Genomic DNA, 15,328 nt, shown 5'->3' on the forward strand with positions numbered 1-15,328 from the left:
TCCTCTGCTGTCTTGGAGGCTGTCTCCTCCTCTGCGCCAGTTGCATAGCACAGTTAATTGAACGGAAAGGTCAAGCAGGGCTCCTCTTCTTGTGAGATGGGGGTGGAGGGGGCTGGGGCCTTGATTTGGCTCCTCTTCACTGAGGTGTCGCAGTTGGCCATGCGATTAGAATGGAGGCTCAGAGCTGGAGGTGGGGGCTCTGAGCTGGAGGTGGGGTGCCACCAGGACGCAGTCCATATGCGTCCATCGCCTGTTGTTCGGTTAGGGATGGCGTTAATGAGCGAGGGAGTGGTATCTGGGTGGGACCTATCTCCTATTTGTATCTATTGGGACGCTCTGAATTGGTGAGGTCATGACTTGGCGCCTCTGCCGGGCTTCCTCCTCTGCCTTTCTTAATGGTAATGTGATGGACTGACGTCTTTACCCTGTTCTGACAGCTCTGCATGTGACAGTTCACCTTCCTCTGCCTTTCTTTCCCTCTCTTTCTTCCACCATAATTCTCTTCTCATTAGGTCCCTGTCTTCCTCCTCTCTTTGCTGACTTTGTCTAGCATCCCTTTCTCTGCCCTTTTCTCGGCCAGCTAATGCCCTCTGCAGCTGTGCGACCTTGTTCATCAGGTCTGCGACTGTTCTGCTTTCTGCGGAGTCAAACTCCACACTGCCTCCTAATAGTCTCTCTACTGGGGCCATGGTGTGTGGAGCTTCTCTTTTAAGTGGGCTGTGGGCGTACGGGGGAGGGTATTAACATATTATGGGATAGATGGAAGGGGTGGGAACGGGGGCTGATGGCAGAAGTACAGGGGCTGTCTCCATTGACAGCTCTTTATTCCTGTTTGTTTCTTCTTTGGGGTCTTTCGGGGTGTTGCTTCTTCCTGGCACCTCCGGGCAGTGTTGTCTTCATTCACTGCTATGCCATGTCATGGCAGTCTTGCCTACACAATGGCTTCATTGGTTCTGGTGACGTCTGCTGATCGGGACGTGAACCAATTTTCCTTTCTGTTTGTCTCTCAGCTTGAGCACTCTCATCAGAGTAACTTCTGGTCTTCTGTGGGCCCCTCCAGGGTTGTTACGTCAAGTAAACCCTCGGCATGACATTGCTGAACATATTTCCTCAGCTTCTTATTCAGTCTTTTGGCTTGAACTATCAGGTTCATAGCAGCATAGAGGATGTCTTCAATCCAAGCGACCGGAGTCTTGATTGAAGTTGGCTCGACATTTTCCGAGAATGGGTACTGACTGGCTTTATATAAGGAAATGTAAATGTAGAAGGAAAAATAAAATTTCAGATTAAAATTTATCCAAAAAATTAAAAATTAATTTTTTTGAATAAATTAAAAAATAAAATATTTTCACACTATGTGTCTAACGTGCAAGTGTGATGCGATTGGGAAAAATATTCAAGTTAGGAAGGGAAAAAAGTTATACACTGCAATTGGACAATAATAGGTTAGAGGGAATAAGGTTGTACACTGCAATTAGGACAATGTAAATTTAGACAAAAATGGGCAAAATGTGTTACTTTATGCAAATGGAACAACGATTACGTACAGTCCACACAGCCAAGCACAAAGCAAATGATACAGCCTTCAGCTGTCAAAAATGGGAAAAACTTGTTATTTTATGCTAATGAATCACTAGGGGCCCAATCAGTATAAGTGGGACTCTGTCCAACACTTTATACAGGCTTCTCCTGTGTACTTTTAATAAGCAAATTATTTAACAGGGGCCCATTGGTATAAACGGAACTCTGTTCTACGCTTATACAGGCTTCTCCTGCGTTTCAACCAAATCAATGGGAAAAAAACTTTATTTTAACTAAATTTTTAACAATTACTTTTAACCGCCCAGCATAAACAAGCAAACGATATGATCACAAAAACTGCCAATTATGAGAAAAGCAAACGATAAAACAATTACTTTTAATCAAAGAATCGTCAATAATGAAAAACAAATGGCATGAGAACCAAAACCGCCAATTATGAGAAAAGCAAACGATAAAACAATTACTTTTAATCAAAACCGGTAATGATGAGAAATCAAACGATATGTCTTAATCAAAATCCGACAATCATGAGTAAAGCAAACGATAAATCAATTACTTTTATTCAAAAAACTGGCAATAATGAGAAAATCAATTGCTGTAATAAACTGGCAATACTTAAATCAAAAAGAATAATGCATCAGTGGTTTACCACTGTCCTCTTTCACTATTCAACGTTTGCAACACCATGGTGCCAATAAGGTTAATCCCTAGGGCACTCCATGGGGGGTGGGGGGGGTTCAACCACTAGGTGTCAAACCTGATGGTGAATGGCTCTCGACTGGCAAAGACGTGTATTCTAAACACTTGTGACCCACATGTGGTCTTGCAGGGGGAAAAAAAATGGTTATTTTATAACCCTTTGTCTGTGTCCTCTGATCTCCTTTTTCCTCTCTTCTCTCAAAAAGGTTTAACTACTTATTCATCAGGGGCTCAAAATGGTATAAGTGGGATTCTATTCTACCCTTATCCTGTCTTCCCTATGCTTGTCTCTTCTAATTATGGAATATATATATATATATTTACAGTATTTACAACAATAGCACGCTGTACTGCATAGAAAACTGTCCCAAACGGTCCCAAGGTAGGTGGGGCTCTTGCTCTCTTCACTCTACAGACCTGTTTGTAACAACTGGTTTATCACGGTAACTTATTTATCTTATTTCTTACAATAGCCCATATCAATTCTTGCGCCAGTCTTCGCTGGGGGACTTGAACCCTCCACGCTGCTAATCAGTCGCGTCGCGGAACGATTTATCTATTGTGGACTATTGGACGTTAAATTCAATGTGCGTCCCTAAAGAGTCTAAGGGGGAAATGTTTGTAGCGGACAATAGATTATGGCGAATAGCTTCTACGTAACGCTCACTAACTCCTCACTGTGGGGAGTTTAAATAAATAAACTCCGGCAGGCCGCTCTCACGGACTTCAACTCTTTAGGAACAATGCGGCACTATCTTCGCGTAACCAGTCTCGTTCAATATGCTCGTGCGACTTACAACAGATATACACACATTTAACAGTACCACACAACACAAAACAAACATAAAAACACTAAATGAGCATCATCTTCACCACGGACCTAGCTTAGTCCTTATTCTATGTCGTGTTTTCACGCTAAATGTTTTAGCCTGGTCCAACAAGCTCCGCACCAATCCACACGCTAAAGTGTCTATATTAAGCTATGCAGGATTCGATGAAACAGGTTCCAAGCTTACCGATAATGAGTTGGCCATGGTGTGGAAGGCGTGGATCTAGCGGGCCCAGTTCCTCAGCCACGAGGCCACAGCAGCTCACGTCGGTGGTCACCAAATTGTAAGATTCGTGTTCAAAGCTCTGGGTCCCGTGGCCGCAGGCAATTCAGGATTCGAGTTAAAGTTTAACAATATTTAATGGCAAAGATAATACTCATGTAGCGTTCACGATTGTGGGGCCAGAAAGGAGGAACTCTCCACAGACGGAGTGCAGCTCCCAGGGAGCCACAGACCGGGGCTGTCTCGAGTCTCCAGACCAGTAGAACCATGTCCCCAGAACAAATGCTCGGCTATTAGTATGGTCATGCAAATGAATTCACACCTAAAGGTTAGTTCCATTGGTCAGTTCAAAGGATGCCGCAGTTCTGTTCGCTACGCCAATTAGTAAAACTAGCGGGGTCAAAGCTCACTCTTCCGGTCAAGGACAGGAAGTTCCCCCTTCAGAATAAAAGCCTATTATCCTGCCTTCCGAATAAAAGCAACACATTAGGTTTCAATCGGCATCCATTTTAACTATTGTCTAAACAATAAAACATTAATTCATTCTCATGCATCATACAGTTAATCATTACATTTGTCATTAAAACAGAATAATAAAACAGTGATCCTCTCTTATGTTTCATAATACATTTCTCCAGAATATTCCTCATAATATCCCAAATTAATTATCATATCTTTCTTTATGTATTACTTTAAAACATAAACTTCTCTTATCTACATGTGCAAATATATATAAAATCCACTACAACCTAACATTAGCCAACACCTCTGGATTAAGAGTGGGCTTTTTCAGGAGAGGTTTAATTACAGCTACTTTGAAGGAATGTGTTACATGGCCTGTTAGCAAAGACACATTAACAATATCCAGCAGAGAGGTGCCAATTAAAGGCAACACGTCTTTAAGCAGCCTCGTTGGGATGGGGTCTAAGAGACAGGTAGACGGTTTAGAAGTAGAAACCATTGAGGACAATTGGTCTAGGTTAATGGGAGAAAAGCTATCCAAATATACACCAGGGCATACAGCCGTTTCCAAGGCCACTCCTCTTGATGACAGATCGGTAGTAGTTAAGGGCAAGAGAGCATCAATCTTGCCTCTAATAGTTAAAATCTTTTCATTGAAGAAGTTCATGAAGTCATTACTACTGAGGTCTATAGGAATACACGGCTCCACAGAGCTGTGACTCTCTGTCAGCCTGGCTACAGTGCTAAAGAGAACCCTGGGGTTGTTCTTATTTTTCTCTATTACTGATGAGTAATAGGCTGCTCTGGCATTACGGAGAGCCTTTTTATATGTTTTAAGACTATCTCGCCAAACTAAGCGTGATTCTTCCAGATTGGTGGAACGCCATATGCTTTCAAGCTTTCGTGAAGTTTGCTTTAGGTCGCGGGTCTGAGGGTTATACCAGGGAGCAAACCTCCTTTGCCTCACTGTCTTTTTCTTCAGTGGGGCTATCAAGTCTAGTGTCATTCTCAGTGAGCCTGTAGCACTATCGACAATATGATCAATCTGGGACGGACTAAAGTTAGCACAGGAGTCCTCCGTCACATTGAGACGTGGTATTGAATCAAATGCAGAAGGAATCGCTTCTATAAATTTAGCTACAGCACTGTCAGTTAGACATCTGGTGTAGAAACTTTTGACTAACGGTGTATACTCTGGGAGTATAAACTCAAAAGTTATGAGGTAATGGTCTGACAGAAGAGGGTTCTGTGGGAAGACCTCCAAATGCTCAATGTCAACGCCATATGTATGTAACTCTCTTAAACTTAGAGACTAAGGTATGTTAACTCTCCTAAACTTTAAATCTTGAAAGAAATGATTAATTGTGTTTTGTGTGGTGAATGTAAACTCAACTGTCATAACAAGCAGCAGGAGAGCTCCTTGTTAACCTGCATGCTCAAAACATCATAGCATTGTTTATTAAGGCTGCTCACATAACATTTATCTTTTTATTTACAGGCCAAAGAAAAGGACCCTCTCAATCATTTTCCAAACAGCACTTTGAACAGTTAAGATGTATTCCAAAGAATTTAACATAAAGACAGGAAATGTGTGCAATAGAATTAGGCATGTTTTTGTAAGTAGTTTGAGAGTAGTTATTAAAGACCGTTTCTTATCTCCTGGTCTAACGTGACCGTTTCTTATCTCCTGGTCTAACGTGACCATTTGTTATTTCCTGGTCTAACGTGACCATTTGTTATTTCCTGGTCTAACGTGACCGTTTGTTATTTCCTGGTCTAACGTGACCGTTTGTTATTTCCTTGGCTAACGTGACCGTTTCTTATCTCCTGGTCTAACGTGACAGTTTCTTATTTCCTTGTATAACGTGACCGTTTCTTATTTCCTGGTCTAATGTGACCGTTTCTTATTTCCTGGTCTAATGTGACCGTTTCTTATTTCCTGGTATAACGTGACCGTTTCTTATCTCCTGGTCTAACGTGACCGTTTCTTATTTCCTGGTCTAACGTGACCGTTTCTTATTTCCTTGGATAACGTGACCGTTTCTTATTTCCTGGTCTAATGTGACCGTTTCTTATTTCCTGGTATAACGTGACCGTTTCTTATTTCCTGGTGTCGTATCTTTCAAGTGGCAGTGATGTTGAAGAATGAGGGTGAAGGAACCTCCGCGGACACTGTTCTTTCTGGTATAATAAAGTTTATTACAGGCAGGAATCACAGGTCGGAACGAGCGTCTAGATCGCTCAGAGAAACTTCTCAGCCAAATATGAAGATCTGCTGTCCAGTGCGAGGCAGCTAAGTTATATAGGCCCAAAACTGGAGACCGTCACACAGGGGCCCCTCACCAAAGACATACGTTTCAGACATAAGAACGAGTACCATATATCATGACTTGAGATAACATAACGTCATGCAGAGGCCTCTAATCTAAGCAAATATGTTCCAGACACAGGAACCGTACCGAGTACTAGGTACGGACCGATCCTCCAACAGATCAACGGGCATTCTTTCGAGGAGGACACTGACCAGAAACACATGTGAACCGGTATGTTGGAAGCCGATCTTCTAAGGAAGTGCAGGATACACGACACTGGTCTAATGTGAATGTTTCTTATTTCCAGTCTTAATTCCAGTGGTGTACAGTAACGAAGTAGAAATACTTTGTTACTGTACTTAAATCGTGTTTTGGATATCTGTACTCTACTTTACTATTTATGTTTCTGTTGATTTTCACTTTTACGTCACTACATTTTGCAAAGAAAACTGATACTTTGACTCCGATACATTTCCCCTGAAACCTTCGTTGCTCGCCACAAAATCAAATATATCTTTAGAAAAAAAAAGAATCATGAGACCAACGTCGGGGACTGTGGTGGAACACAGACTCCTACTGAGCAGGTTGAATCAGTGGTGCTAGCTTGCAAGTTAAATCATTGGTTAATCACGTCCGTGCTCTCAAAGCCAAGTTTATTTTTGATTCCCAGTGATGCCCATGATGCTAACTTAGCTAGCGACTAGCTACATGAGTAGATGACTGATTTCATGACGGAAGCAGAAATGAAAGCACCTGCTACTCCCGCAACAAACGACGGTGGTGTTGAAGCCCAACACCGGATTGGAGACGGGTGTCTGACCTTCTAATTTAGCAATACATGGTGTGTGTTAGGCTAACATTCGCTAGCTACCGTTAATCAAATTAGACAATTAGTGTAGGAGACAGATCGCTAGCGAGTTAGTGGGCTGAGGAAGTTGACAGTTGTGAGATTTTGTTGATTTAAGTAATCTTAGCTATAATCATTGCAGCACTAATTAGCTAGCTTAACGTTAGCTACCGTTAAGTTAGCGCAATTTTGAATTTTTCTTCTTTTTTTTACTTCTTTTGCAGATGAACAGGACTTTTTTCAGTTTCAAGTAATGAATGGGATGTTACTTTCGGTGCTGCTTTAGTATTGATCATGTTTTAATATAGTTATGATGGTAGCAGTCGCCCAATTGCAGATTCAGCTTGAGCAAAACCTTTTCCTGTTGTGTTCAAATCAGGCCCAGAGGACTTTACAAGGCAGGTGTCCTTTCTCAAAACACTGACCTGATGCATCAAGTTGATCTTTATTACATCCTCTAGTCTGAATGAGCATAATTATAAACGCACGTTTATAAGTACGTTACAACTCCTTCAGTGTCATATTGCTTTTCAGAGAATTATGATGATAAGTTCATAGTAGATGTAAAAGTATATGTATGTACAATATATTATGTTGAACATTGTTGATCCTGGATGGATCAAAGCCAACCCAATTCTTTTTGATACTTGAGTACAGTAAATATCAGATACTTTAAGACTTTTACTCAAGTAATATTCTCATAGGTGACTTTCACTTTAACTGGAGTCATTTTCCAGTAAGGCATTGTTTTGGGTACACTGCTTGATTCCTGGTCTAACGTGACCGTCCCCCCACTTTTCCCCTAGAATAAAAAGAGGGCGTAACACTGGTCTAACGTGATCGTTTTGTACCTCCTGGTCTAACGTGACCTTTTCTTATTTCCCGGTTATTTTCTGGTCTGACTTAATAATTCCCTGGTCTAAGGTGACCCGTTTCTTAATTCTTAGTCTAAGGTGACCGTTTCTTAATTATTGGTCTAAGGGTTTCTTAATTCTTGGTCTAAGGTGACCCGTTTCTTGATTCTTGGTCTAAGGTGACCGTTTTGTATCTGCTGGTCTAATGTGACCCGTTTCTTTTGTTATTTTATGCAGCAACAACTTATCCTGTCAGCAGAAAAATGGCTTGATATGAATTTAACATTTTGATAAAGTCCATGTGGTACAATTTCTAAGAAATAAGAGATATCTAGAAATATCTCTACTGAGATTACAGCTGTGGCTCTGGGCTCACCAGCTATTTTTGACTTTAGACTTTTTGACACAGAAATTCCAGGTTTATTGACATGTTTCAACATGTGCAAGATTAACAGAGTATTAAAACATTTTTTTTAAAGTGGATTAAAAATCATATTAAAGTAAAAAATGAAAGAAAAGATTAATTTTTTTTTTAAATATTTTTTTTATTTTGAAAGCAGCAGCAGCAGCTCCTGACCCATCCCGAGCTCTCTAAGAAAACGAGAAAAAAACTCCCCAAAATGGGAAGAAATCTCGGAAGGGGCAATTCAAAGAGAGATCCCCTCTTCTCGGACGGATGGACCTGTGCCTGGATCTGAAAAATAAGACAATTGTTAGAACATAAATAATATAATGTGAGTACAATTAAAACATCTATCTATCTATAGTGTAGTTTATGTTTAAATGTAAATTAAGACGTGTGTGTGTGTGTAGTGTGATACTATCTATTCCTCAGTTGCTCCAGGGTGAAACGCTGATCCAGATCCACATGCATGCAACTCTGGGGGGGACGTGGGTACCTAATAAAAAGACAGTGAGGAGGAATATTATTTATTACTATTATAAAAAAATATACCAGTATCGTATTTGTGGTACGAGTTTTTGCCGCAATCTATGTTCTTAATCAGATCAGTTTATAATTTTGGTCGAATCAAAAGACGTTCATAAAAGCTTAAAGGTTCCATCAAACGACTGCACCCCCCGACGTTGTCACCTTTTTCACCCCTTATGAGTTTGCAGGTATGCTTCTTTTTTTTTTAACCTGGGGACCAGAGGGATTAAATGTGTTCCAGCTGTGTGACTCTAGTATCCCTGATCCGGGACCAGCCTTTATAGTAGAGATGATTTGAGGCCCGCAGCTGTTATGGGATTTGCGGTAATGTTTCTCCTGTGGAACAGGGAAATGCCAGAGATTGAACAATGTTACTGTTTGGGCAGCGCCTAGGCTCCTGGCCACAGTCTGGCCATATTTATATTATAATTAGCTGAATACGTGATTGGCCAATCAGTGTTAAGATGTCAACAGCGTCTTCATTGGGGGGTTAGGGTTAGCTTGGATGTCGGCCTGCAACATCTACTGCTGCGATGTTTTGCACGGTGTATCGATACAAAAATGGTACCGCGGTACACATACGTTAAAAACGATACGATTTTGCATATGTTTTGTATCGATGCTTAATTAAAATAGTGCGATCAGAGCGGACGCACTGTTCCGCTCCATGTCATGCTGTCTGCACGCATTGACTGCAAGGGGAGAGAGTTTTCATTAATATCTTGCTGTATTAATGCTAATATTAATGCTATTTGTTATGTGTTCAAAAGGCTGGGCAGGAACCAAATGGTAAAAAGGGAACCATACAGATGTTTTATTTATTACTATTATAGATAAATATACCAGTATCGAATTTGTGGTATTGCTATTGAGGACCTATTGTTCTTAAAACGTTTATTATTATTATTACCATACAAGTTTTTGCCGCAATCTATGTTCTTAATCAGATCAGTTTATAATTGTGGTCGAATCAAAAGACCGTCATTATTTAAGTTTAAAGGTATGTTGATCAGATCTTTTGAGTCATCTTGACTGGAAATGATGGGACCAGCTCTTTATAGTAGAGATGATTTGAGGCCCGCAGCTGTTATGGGATTTGCGGTAATGTTTCTCCCGTGGAACAGGGAAATGACAGAGATTGAACAATGTTACTGTTTGGGCAGCGCCTAGGCTCCTGGCCACAGTCTGCCCATATTTATATTATAATTAGCTGAATGCGTGATTGGCCAATCAGTGTTAAGATGTCAACAGCGTCTTCATTGGGGGGTTAGGGTTAGTTTGGATGTCGGCCTGCAACATCTACTGCTGCGATGTTTTGCACGGTGTATCGATATAAAAATGGTACCGCAGTACACATACGTTAAAAACGATACGATTTTGCATATGTTTTGTATCGATGCTTAATTAAAATAGTGCGATCAGAGCGGACGCACTGTTCCGCTCCATGTCATGCTGTCTGCACGCATTGACTGCAAGGGGAGTCAGTTTTCATTAATATCTTGCTGTATTAATGCTAATATTAATGCCATTTGTTAAGTGTTCAAAAGGCTGGGCAAGAACAAAATGGTAAAAAGGGAACTGTACAGATGTTTTATTTATTACTATTATAGATAAATATACCAGTATTGAATTTGTGGTATTGCTATTGAGGACCTATTAATCTTAAAACGTTTATTATTATTATTACCATACAAGTTTTTGCCGCAATCTATGTTCCTAATCAGATCAGTTTATAATTTTGGTCGAATCAAAAGACCGTCATTATTTAAGTTTAAAGGTATGTTGATCAGATCTTTTGAGTCATCTTGACTGGAAATAATGGGACTAGCCCTTTATAGTAGAGATTATTTGAGGCCCTCAGCTATTATGGGATTTACGGTAATGTTTCTCCCGTGGAACAGGGAAATGCCAGAGAATGAACAATCTCACGGCTTGGGCAGCGCCTAGGCTCCTGGCCGCAGTCTGCCCATATTTATATTAGAATTAGCTGAATACGCGATTGGCTGAATCGTGTATTGATCAGATCTTTTGAGTCATCTTGACTTGAAATGACGGGACCAGCCCTTTATAGTAGAGATTATTTGAGGCCCTCAGCTATTATGGGATTTACGGTAATGTTTCTCCCGTGGAACAGGGAAATGCCAGAGAATGAACAATCTCACGGCTTGGGCAGCGCCTAGGCTCCTGGCCGCAGTCTGCCCATATTTATATTAGAATTAGCTGAATACGCGATTGGCTGAATCGTGTATTGATCAGATCTTTTGAGTCATCTTGACTTGAAATGACGGGACCAGCCCTTTATAGTAGAGATTATTTGAGGCCCGCAGCTATTATGGGATTTACGGTAATGTTTCTACCGTGGAACAGCGAAATGCCAGATATTGAACAATCTCACGGCTTGGGCAGCGCCTAGGCTCCTGGCCGCAGTCTGCCCATATTTATATTATAATTAGCTGAATACGTGATTGGCTGAATCGTGTATTGATCAGATCTTTTGAGTCATCTTGACTTGAAATGATGGGACCAGCCTTTATAGTAGAGAGAATTTGAGCACCGCCGCTATTACGGGATTTGCGGTAATGTTTCTCCCGTGGAACAGGGAAATGCCAGATTTTGAACAATGTTACTGTTTGGGCAGCGCCTAGGCTCCTGGCCACAGTCTGCCCATATTTATATTATAATTAGCTGAATGCGTGATTGGCCAATCAGTGTTAAGATGTCAACAGCGTCTTCATTGGGGGGTTAGGGTTAGTTTGGATGTCGGCCTGCAACATCTACTGCTGCGATGTTTTGCACGGTGTATCGATACAAAAATGGTACCGCGGTACACATACGTTAAAAACGATACGATTTTGCATATGTTTTGTATCGATGCTTAATTAAAATAGTGCGATCAGAGCGGACGCACTGTTCCGCTCCATGTCATGCTGTCTGCACGCATTGACTGCAAGGGGAGTCAGTTTTCATTAATATCTTGCTGTATTAATGCTAATATTAATGCCATTTGTTAAGTGTTCAAAAGGCTGGGCAAGAACAAAATGGTAAAAAGGGAACTGTACAGATGTTTTATTTATTACTATTATAGATAAATATACCAGTATTGAATTTGTGGTATTGCTATTGAGGACCTATTGTTCTTAAAACGTTTATTATTATTATTATTACCATACAAGTTTTTGCCGCAATCTATGTTCCTAATCAGATCAGTTTATAATTTTGGTTGAATCAAAAGACCGTCATTATTTAAGTTTAAAGGTATGTTGATCAGATCTTTTGAGTCATCTTGACTGGAAATAATGGGACTAGCCCTTTATAGTAGAGATTATTTGAGGCCCTCAGCTATTATGGGATTTACGGTAATGTTTCTCCCGTGGAACAGGGAAATGCCAGAGAATGAACAATCTCACGGCTTGGGCAGCGCCTAGGCTCCTGGCCGCAGTCTGCTCATATTTATATTAGAATTAGCTGAATACGCGATTGGCTGAATCGTGTATTGATCAGATCTTTTGAGTCATCTTGACTTGAAATGACGGGACCAGCCCTTTATAGTAGAGATTATTTGAGGCCCTCAGCTATTATGGGATTTACGGTAATGTTTCTCCCGTGGAACAGGGAAATGCCAGAGAATGAACAATCTCACGGCTTGGGCAGCGCCTAGGCTCCTGGCCGCAGTCTGCCCATATTTATATTATAATTAGCTGAATACGTGATTGGCTGAATCGTATATTAATCAGATCTTTTGAGTCATCTTGACTTGAAATGACGGGACCAGCCTTTATAGTAGAGAGAATTTGAGCACCGCCGCTATTACGGGATTTAAGGTAATGTTTCTCCCGTCGAACAGGGAAATGCCAGATTTTGAACAATGTTACAGTTTGGGCAGCGCCTAGGCTCCTGGCCACAGTCTGCCCATATAGAAATAAATGGAGGGCTAAAGGGATTAAATGTAAATTAAGACATGTGTGTGTGTGTGTGTGATACTATCTCAGCCACGGGTGATGCTTCAGCTGGTCCAGGGTGAAACGAGTATCCGGGTCCTCACTGAAGCACGCCTTAATGAAATCTTTGCCATCTGTAGAGAAAGGAGAAGAATGGGTGAAGTCCTGTGATCCATCGCAACGTGAACTCAAATGAACAGATTTTTGTGTTTATGTTTTTCTTACTTTTGGAAAGCCACTTGGTCTCATTCAGCTCCAGATAGGTCATCCCCGGTCTAAATGACACCTTTTTTCGCATGTAGAACAGGACCATTCCGATCTGGAATACTGTCGTGGGTCCCGCTTTGTATTCCTGCCGACTGGCCCACTCTGGGGGGATGTGAGTACCTAAAATATACAAACATAATAAAAAGACGTTGAGGAGGAGGAAGAGCTTTGTTTCAATGTAAAAGTCACCGATGGGTGAAGTTAATAAAGAGCAGGAGTAAAACTGGACTTCTTACCATAAAAGGTGTTATAGACGTCGTCTTCTCCGCCGAAGCAGCTCAGACCAAAGTCGATGACGCGAACTCGTGGCAAATTCATGCAGGTCTGAATAAGGACATTTTCCGTCTTGATGTCCCGGTGGAAAATGTGCTTCTCCTGGAGGTCAATGGCTGCATTCACCAACTGCTTCATTATAATCTGAAAGACAAAAAAAGAGAGTTGAGGGATCAGAGAGGAGGATGCTTGGACATGTTTTCATGGTTGTGACTGAGATGACTACAGCAGCTTACCTTAGCTTCCTTTTCCTTCAAGTAGCCTCCTTTGTCTTGAATGTAGTCGAAGAGGTCTACGGCCGGCATCGGTCTCTCCAGCACCAGGATCAGCTCCTCGTCCACAACGTACCAGTCCAGTAGGTCAATGGATGCTGAATGCTGCTCTGATCCGGCCCCTAGCTTCCTTAGGACAGCTACCTCCATGGGGATCTGGAGCCCATTACTGTCTTTGTGAAAGAGGAGCTCTTCGTCTATGATAATATGCTTGATGGCGACCTAAGGGAGATACAAACAAGACTTTTTGGTTACACTTCCTGACCATACTGTGTGTGTGTCTGTATGTGTGTGAAAAAACATGTGAAAAACGTACAGGAAGATTATCCTCTTTACGATAGCCAGCATACACGCATCCAAATCCTCCTTCGCCAAGTTTCTCCTGCTGACGATACTTGGCCTTAAACATGGCTGACAGGTCTAGAAACCCGTCGTCCTTCTGAACCGGTCCATCATCGGCGCTTCTCGCGCTCAGAGCCGTCTCGGGTGGGTTTCTGCTTTCTAAAGATGAGAGAAAAAACATCACAACATGAATTTACTGACGTTCACAACACGAACGAGGACAAAAACACAAGACGATATCTCTTAAATCATTTATAGCAGAATAGTAGTTAAAATATGGGGATATAGCTTACCAGTGTCCTCTGAGGTGGACGGCAACTCATCTTCACAGGGGATGGGGTCCATGATGGGGTCCATCATGGGGTCCAGGATGAGGTCCAGAATGGGTTCCAGCATGGGGTCCAGGATGGGGTCCAGCATGGGGTCCAGAATGGGGTCCAGCATGGGGTCCAGTCTCCTGCTTTTTTCCCTCTGTAGGCTTTCCCCATCTTCTGTTCGTTTCCGCTTCAGTTCTCCAGGGACGACACTAATGTCCTCTGAGGTGGACGGAAACTCATCTTCACAGGGGATGGGGTCCAGTCTCCTGCTTTTTTCCCTCTGTAGGCTTTCCCCATCTTCTGTTCGTTTCCGCTTCAGTTCTCCAGGGACGACACTAATGTCCTCTGAGGTGGACGGAAACTCATCTTCACAGGGGATGGGGTCCAGGATGGGGTCCAGTCTCCTGCTTTTCTCCCTCTGTAGGCTTTCCCCATCTTCTGTTCTTTTCCGCTTCAGTCGTCCAGGGACGACACTAATGTTCCCCGAGTTGGAAGTCAACTCATCTTCACGGGGGATGGGGTCCAGGATGGGGTCCAGTCTCCCGCTTTCCCCCCTCTGTGGACTTTCCTCATCTTGCATTACTGCTGTATTCCCTTCTCCAGGGACGACGTCCTTCTCGTCAGCTTTGAAGAGCTTTCCTAATACTTTAGCCATTACACCTGAAGACCGCTGAAGACGTTTCTAACAACGTTACTGCTTGTTGCTGTAAGGCTAGAGTATATATAGGGGAGCTGGCACTGAGTGTTCTATGGTTGTGCCTTTGATGAAGGGTTCCATGAGGCCACAGTCTGTGACATTACTGTGTTCCGGAATATGCAAATGAGGGTTTAGAGTAAATTCTGTGTGTACAGTTTATAAGTAAACATGGAGGTGTCCACTGAATACATTGATACAGTGCATACAGTACTATGTGTATAAGCATACAATACTTAATACTGACTCTCAGTCATCTGGCTGGTTTTCCTCCAAACTAATAAAATGTACTCTTTTATGAATTTCTTGAATTCACCTTTTAAAAGGCACTTGCATTTGATACATACACATATGTTATATAATCAAAATTTGCAGCTATCTATATAATGAAGCACCATTGTCTTTAGGCACAGTGTAAAGAGGTAATTTGGCCCTAAAGCTGATTTATTCAAATTAATTCACACAAATTATGTTGAAGGGTGGAGCTCGACACAAACGTCACGTCCAAGCTCTTGGCTCATATTTC

The 15,328-nt window shown here is 41.8% G+C and overlaps 1 protein-coding gene across 1 annotated transcript; it reads right to left on the reverse strand.

The window, feature by feature from the left end:
- Positions 1-12,679: 12,679 nt before the first annotated feature.
- On the reverse strand, positions 12,680-14,235 carry LOC117738843 (serine/threonine-protein kinase pim-2-like). Its single transcript, XM_034544961.1, has 6 exons — positions 14,085-14,235; positions 13,766-13,950; positions 13,414-13,671; positions 13,141-13,321; positions 12,863-13,024; positions 12,680-12,771 (listed from the first exon to the last, which is right to left on the reverse strand). The coding sequence occupies exons 1-6, from the start codon at positions 14,233-14,235 to the stop codon at positions 12,680-12,682; spliced, it is 1,029 nt and encodes a 342-aa protein (XP_034400852.1).
- Positions 14,236-15,328: the final 1,093 nt, after the last annotated feature.

Source organism: Cyclopterus lumpus, chromosome 1, assembly GCF_009769545.1.
Source record: "Cyclopterus lumpus isolate fCycLum1 chromosome 1, fCycLum1.pri, whole genome shotgun sequence".
NCBI lineage: Eukaryota > Metazoa > Chordata > Actinopteri > Perciformes > Cyclopteridae > Cyclopterus > Cyclopterus lumpus.

Excerpts from the sequence above, each read along its gene's own strand:
- LOC117738843 (XM_034544961.1), bottom strand. The coding sequence starts at position 14,235 with ATGCTGGACCCCATTCTGGACCCCATGCTGGACCCCATCCTGGACCCC. Across the intron at positions 13,951-14,084 it reads GTCCACCTCAGAGGACACTG|AAAGCAGAAACCCACCCGAG; the intron begins GTAAGCTATATC and ends TCTCATCTTTAG. Across the intron at positions 12,772-12,862 it reads GACCAAGTGGCTTTCCAAAA|ATGGCAAAGATTTCATTAAG; the intron begins GTAAGAAAAACA and ends CTTTCTCTACAG.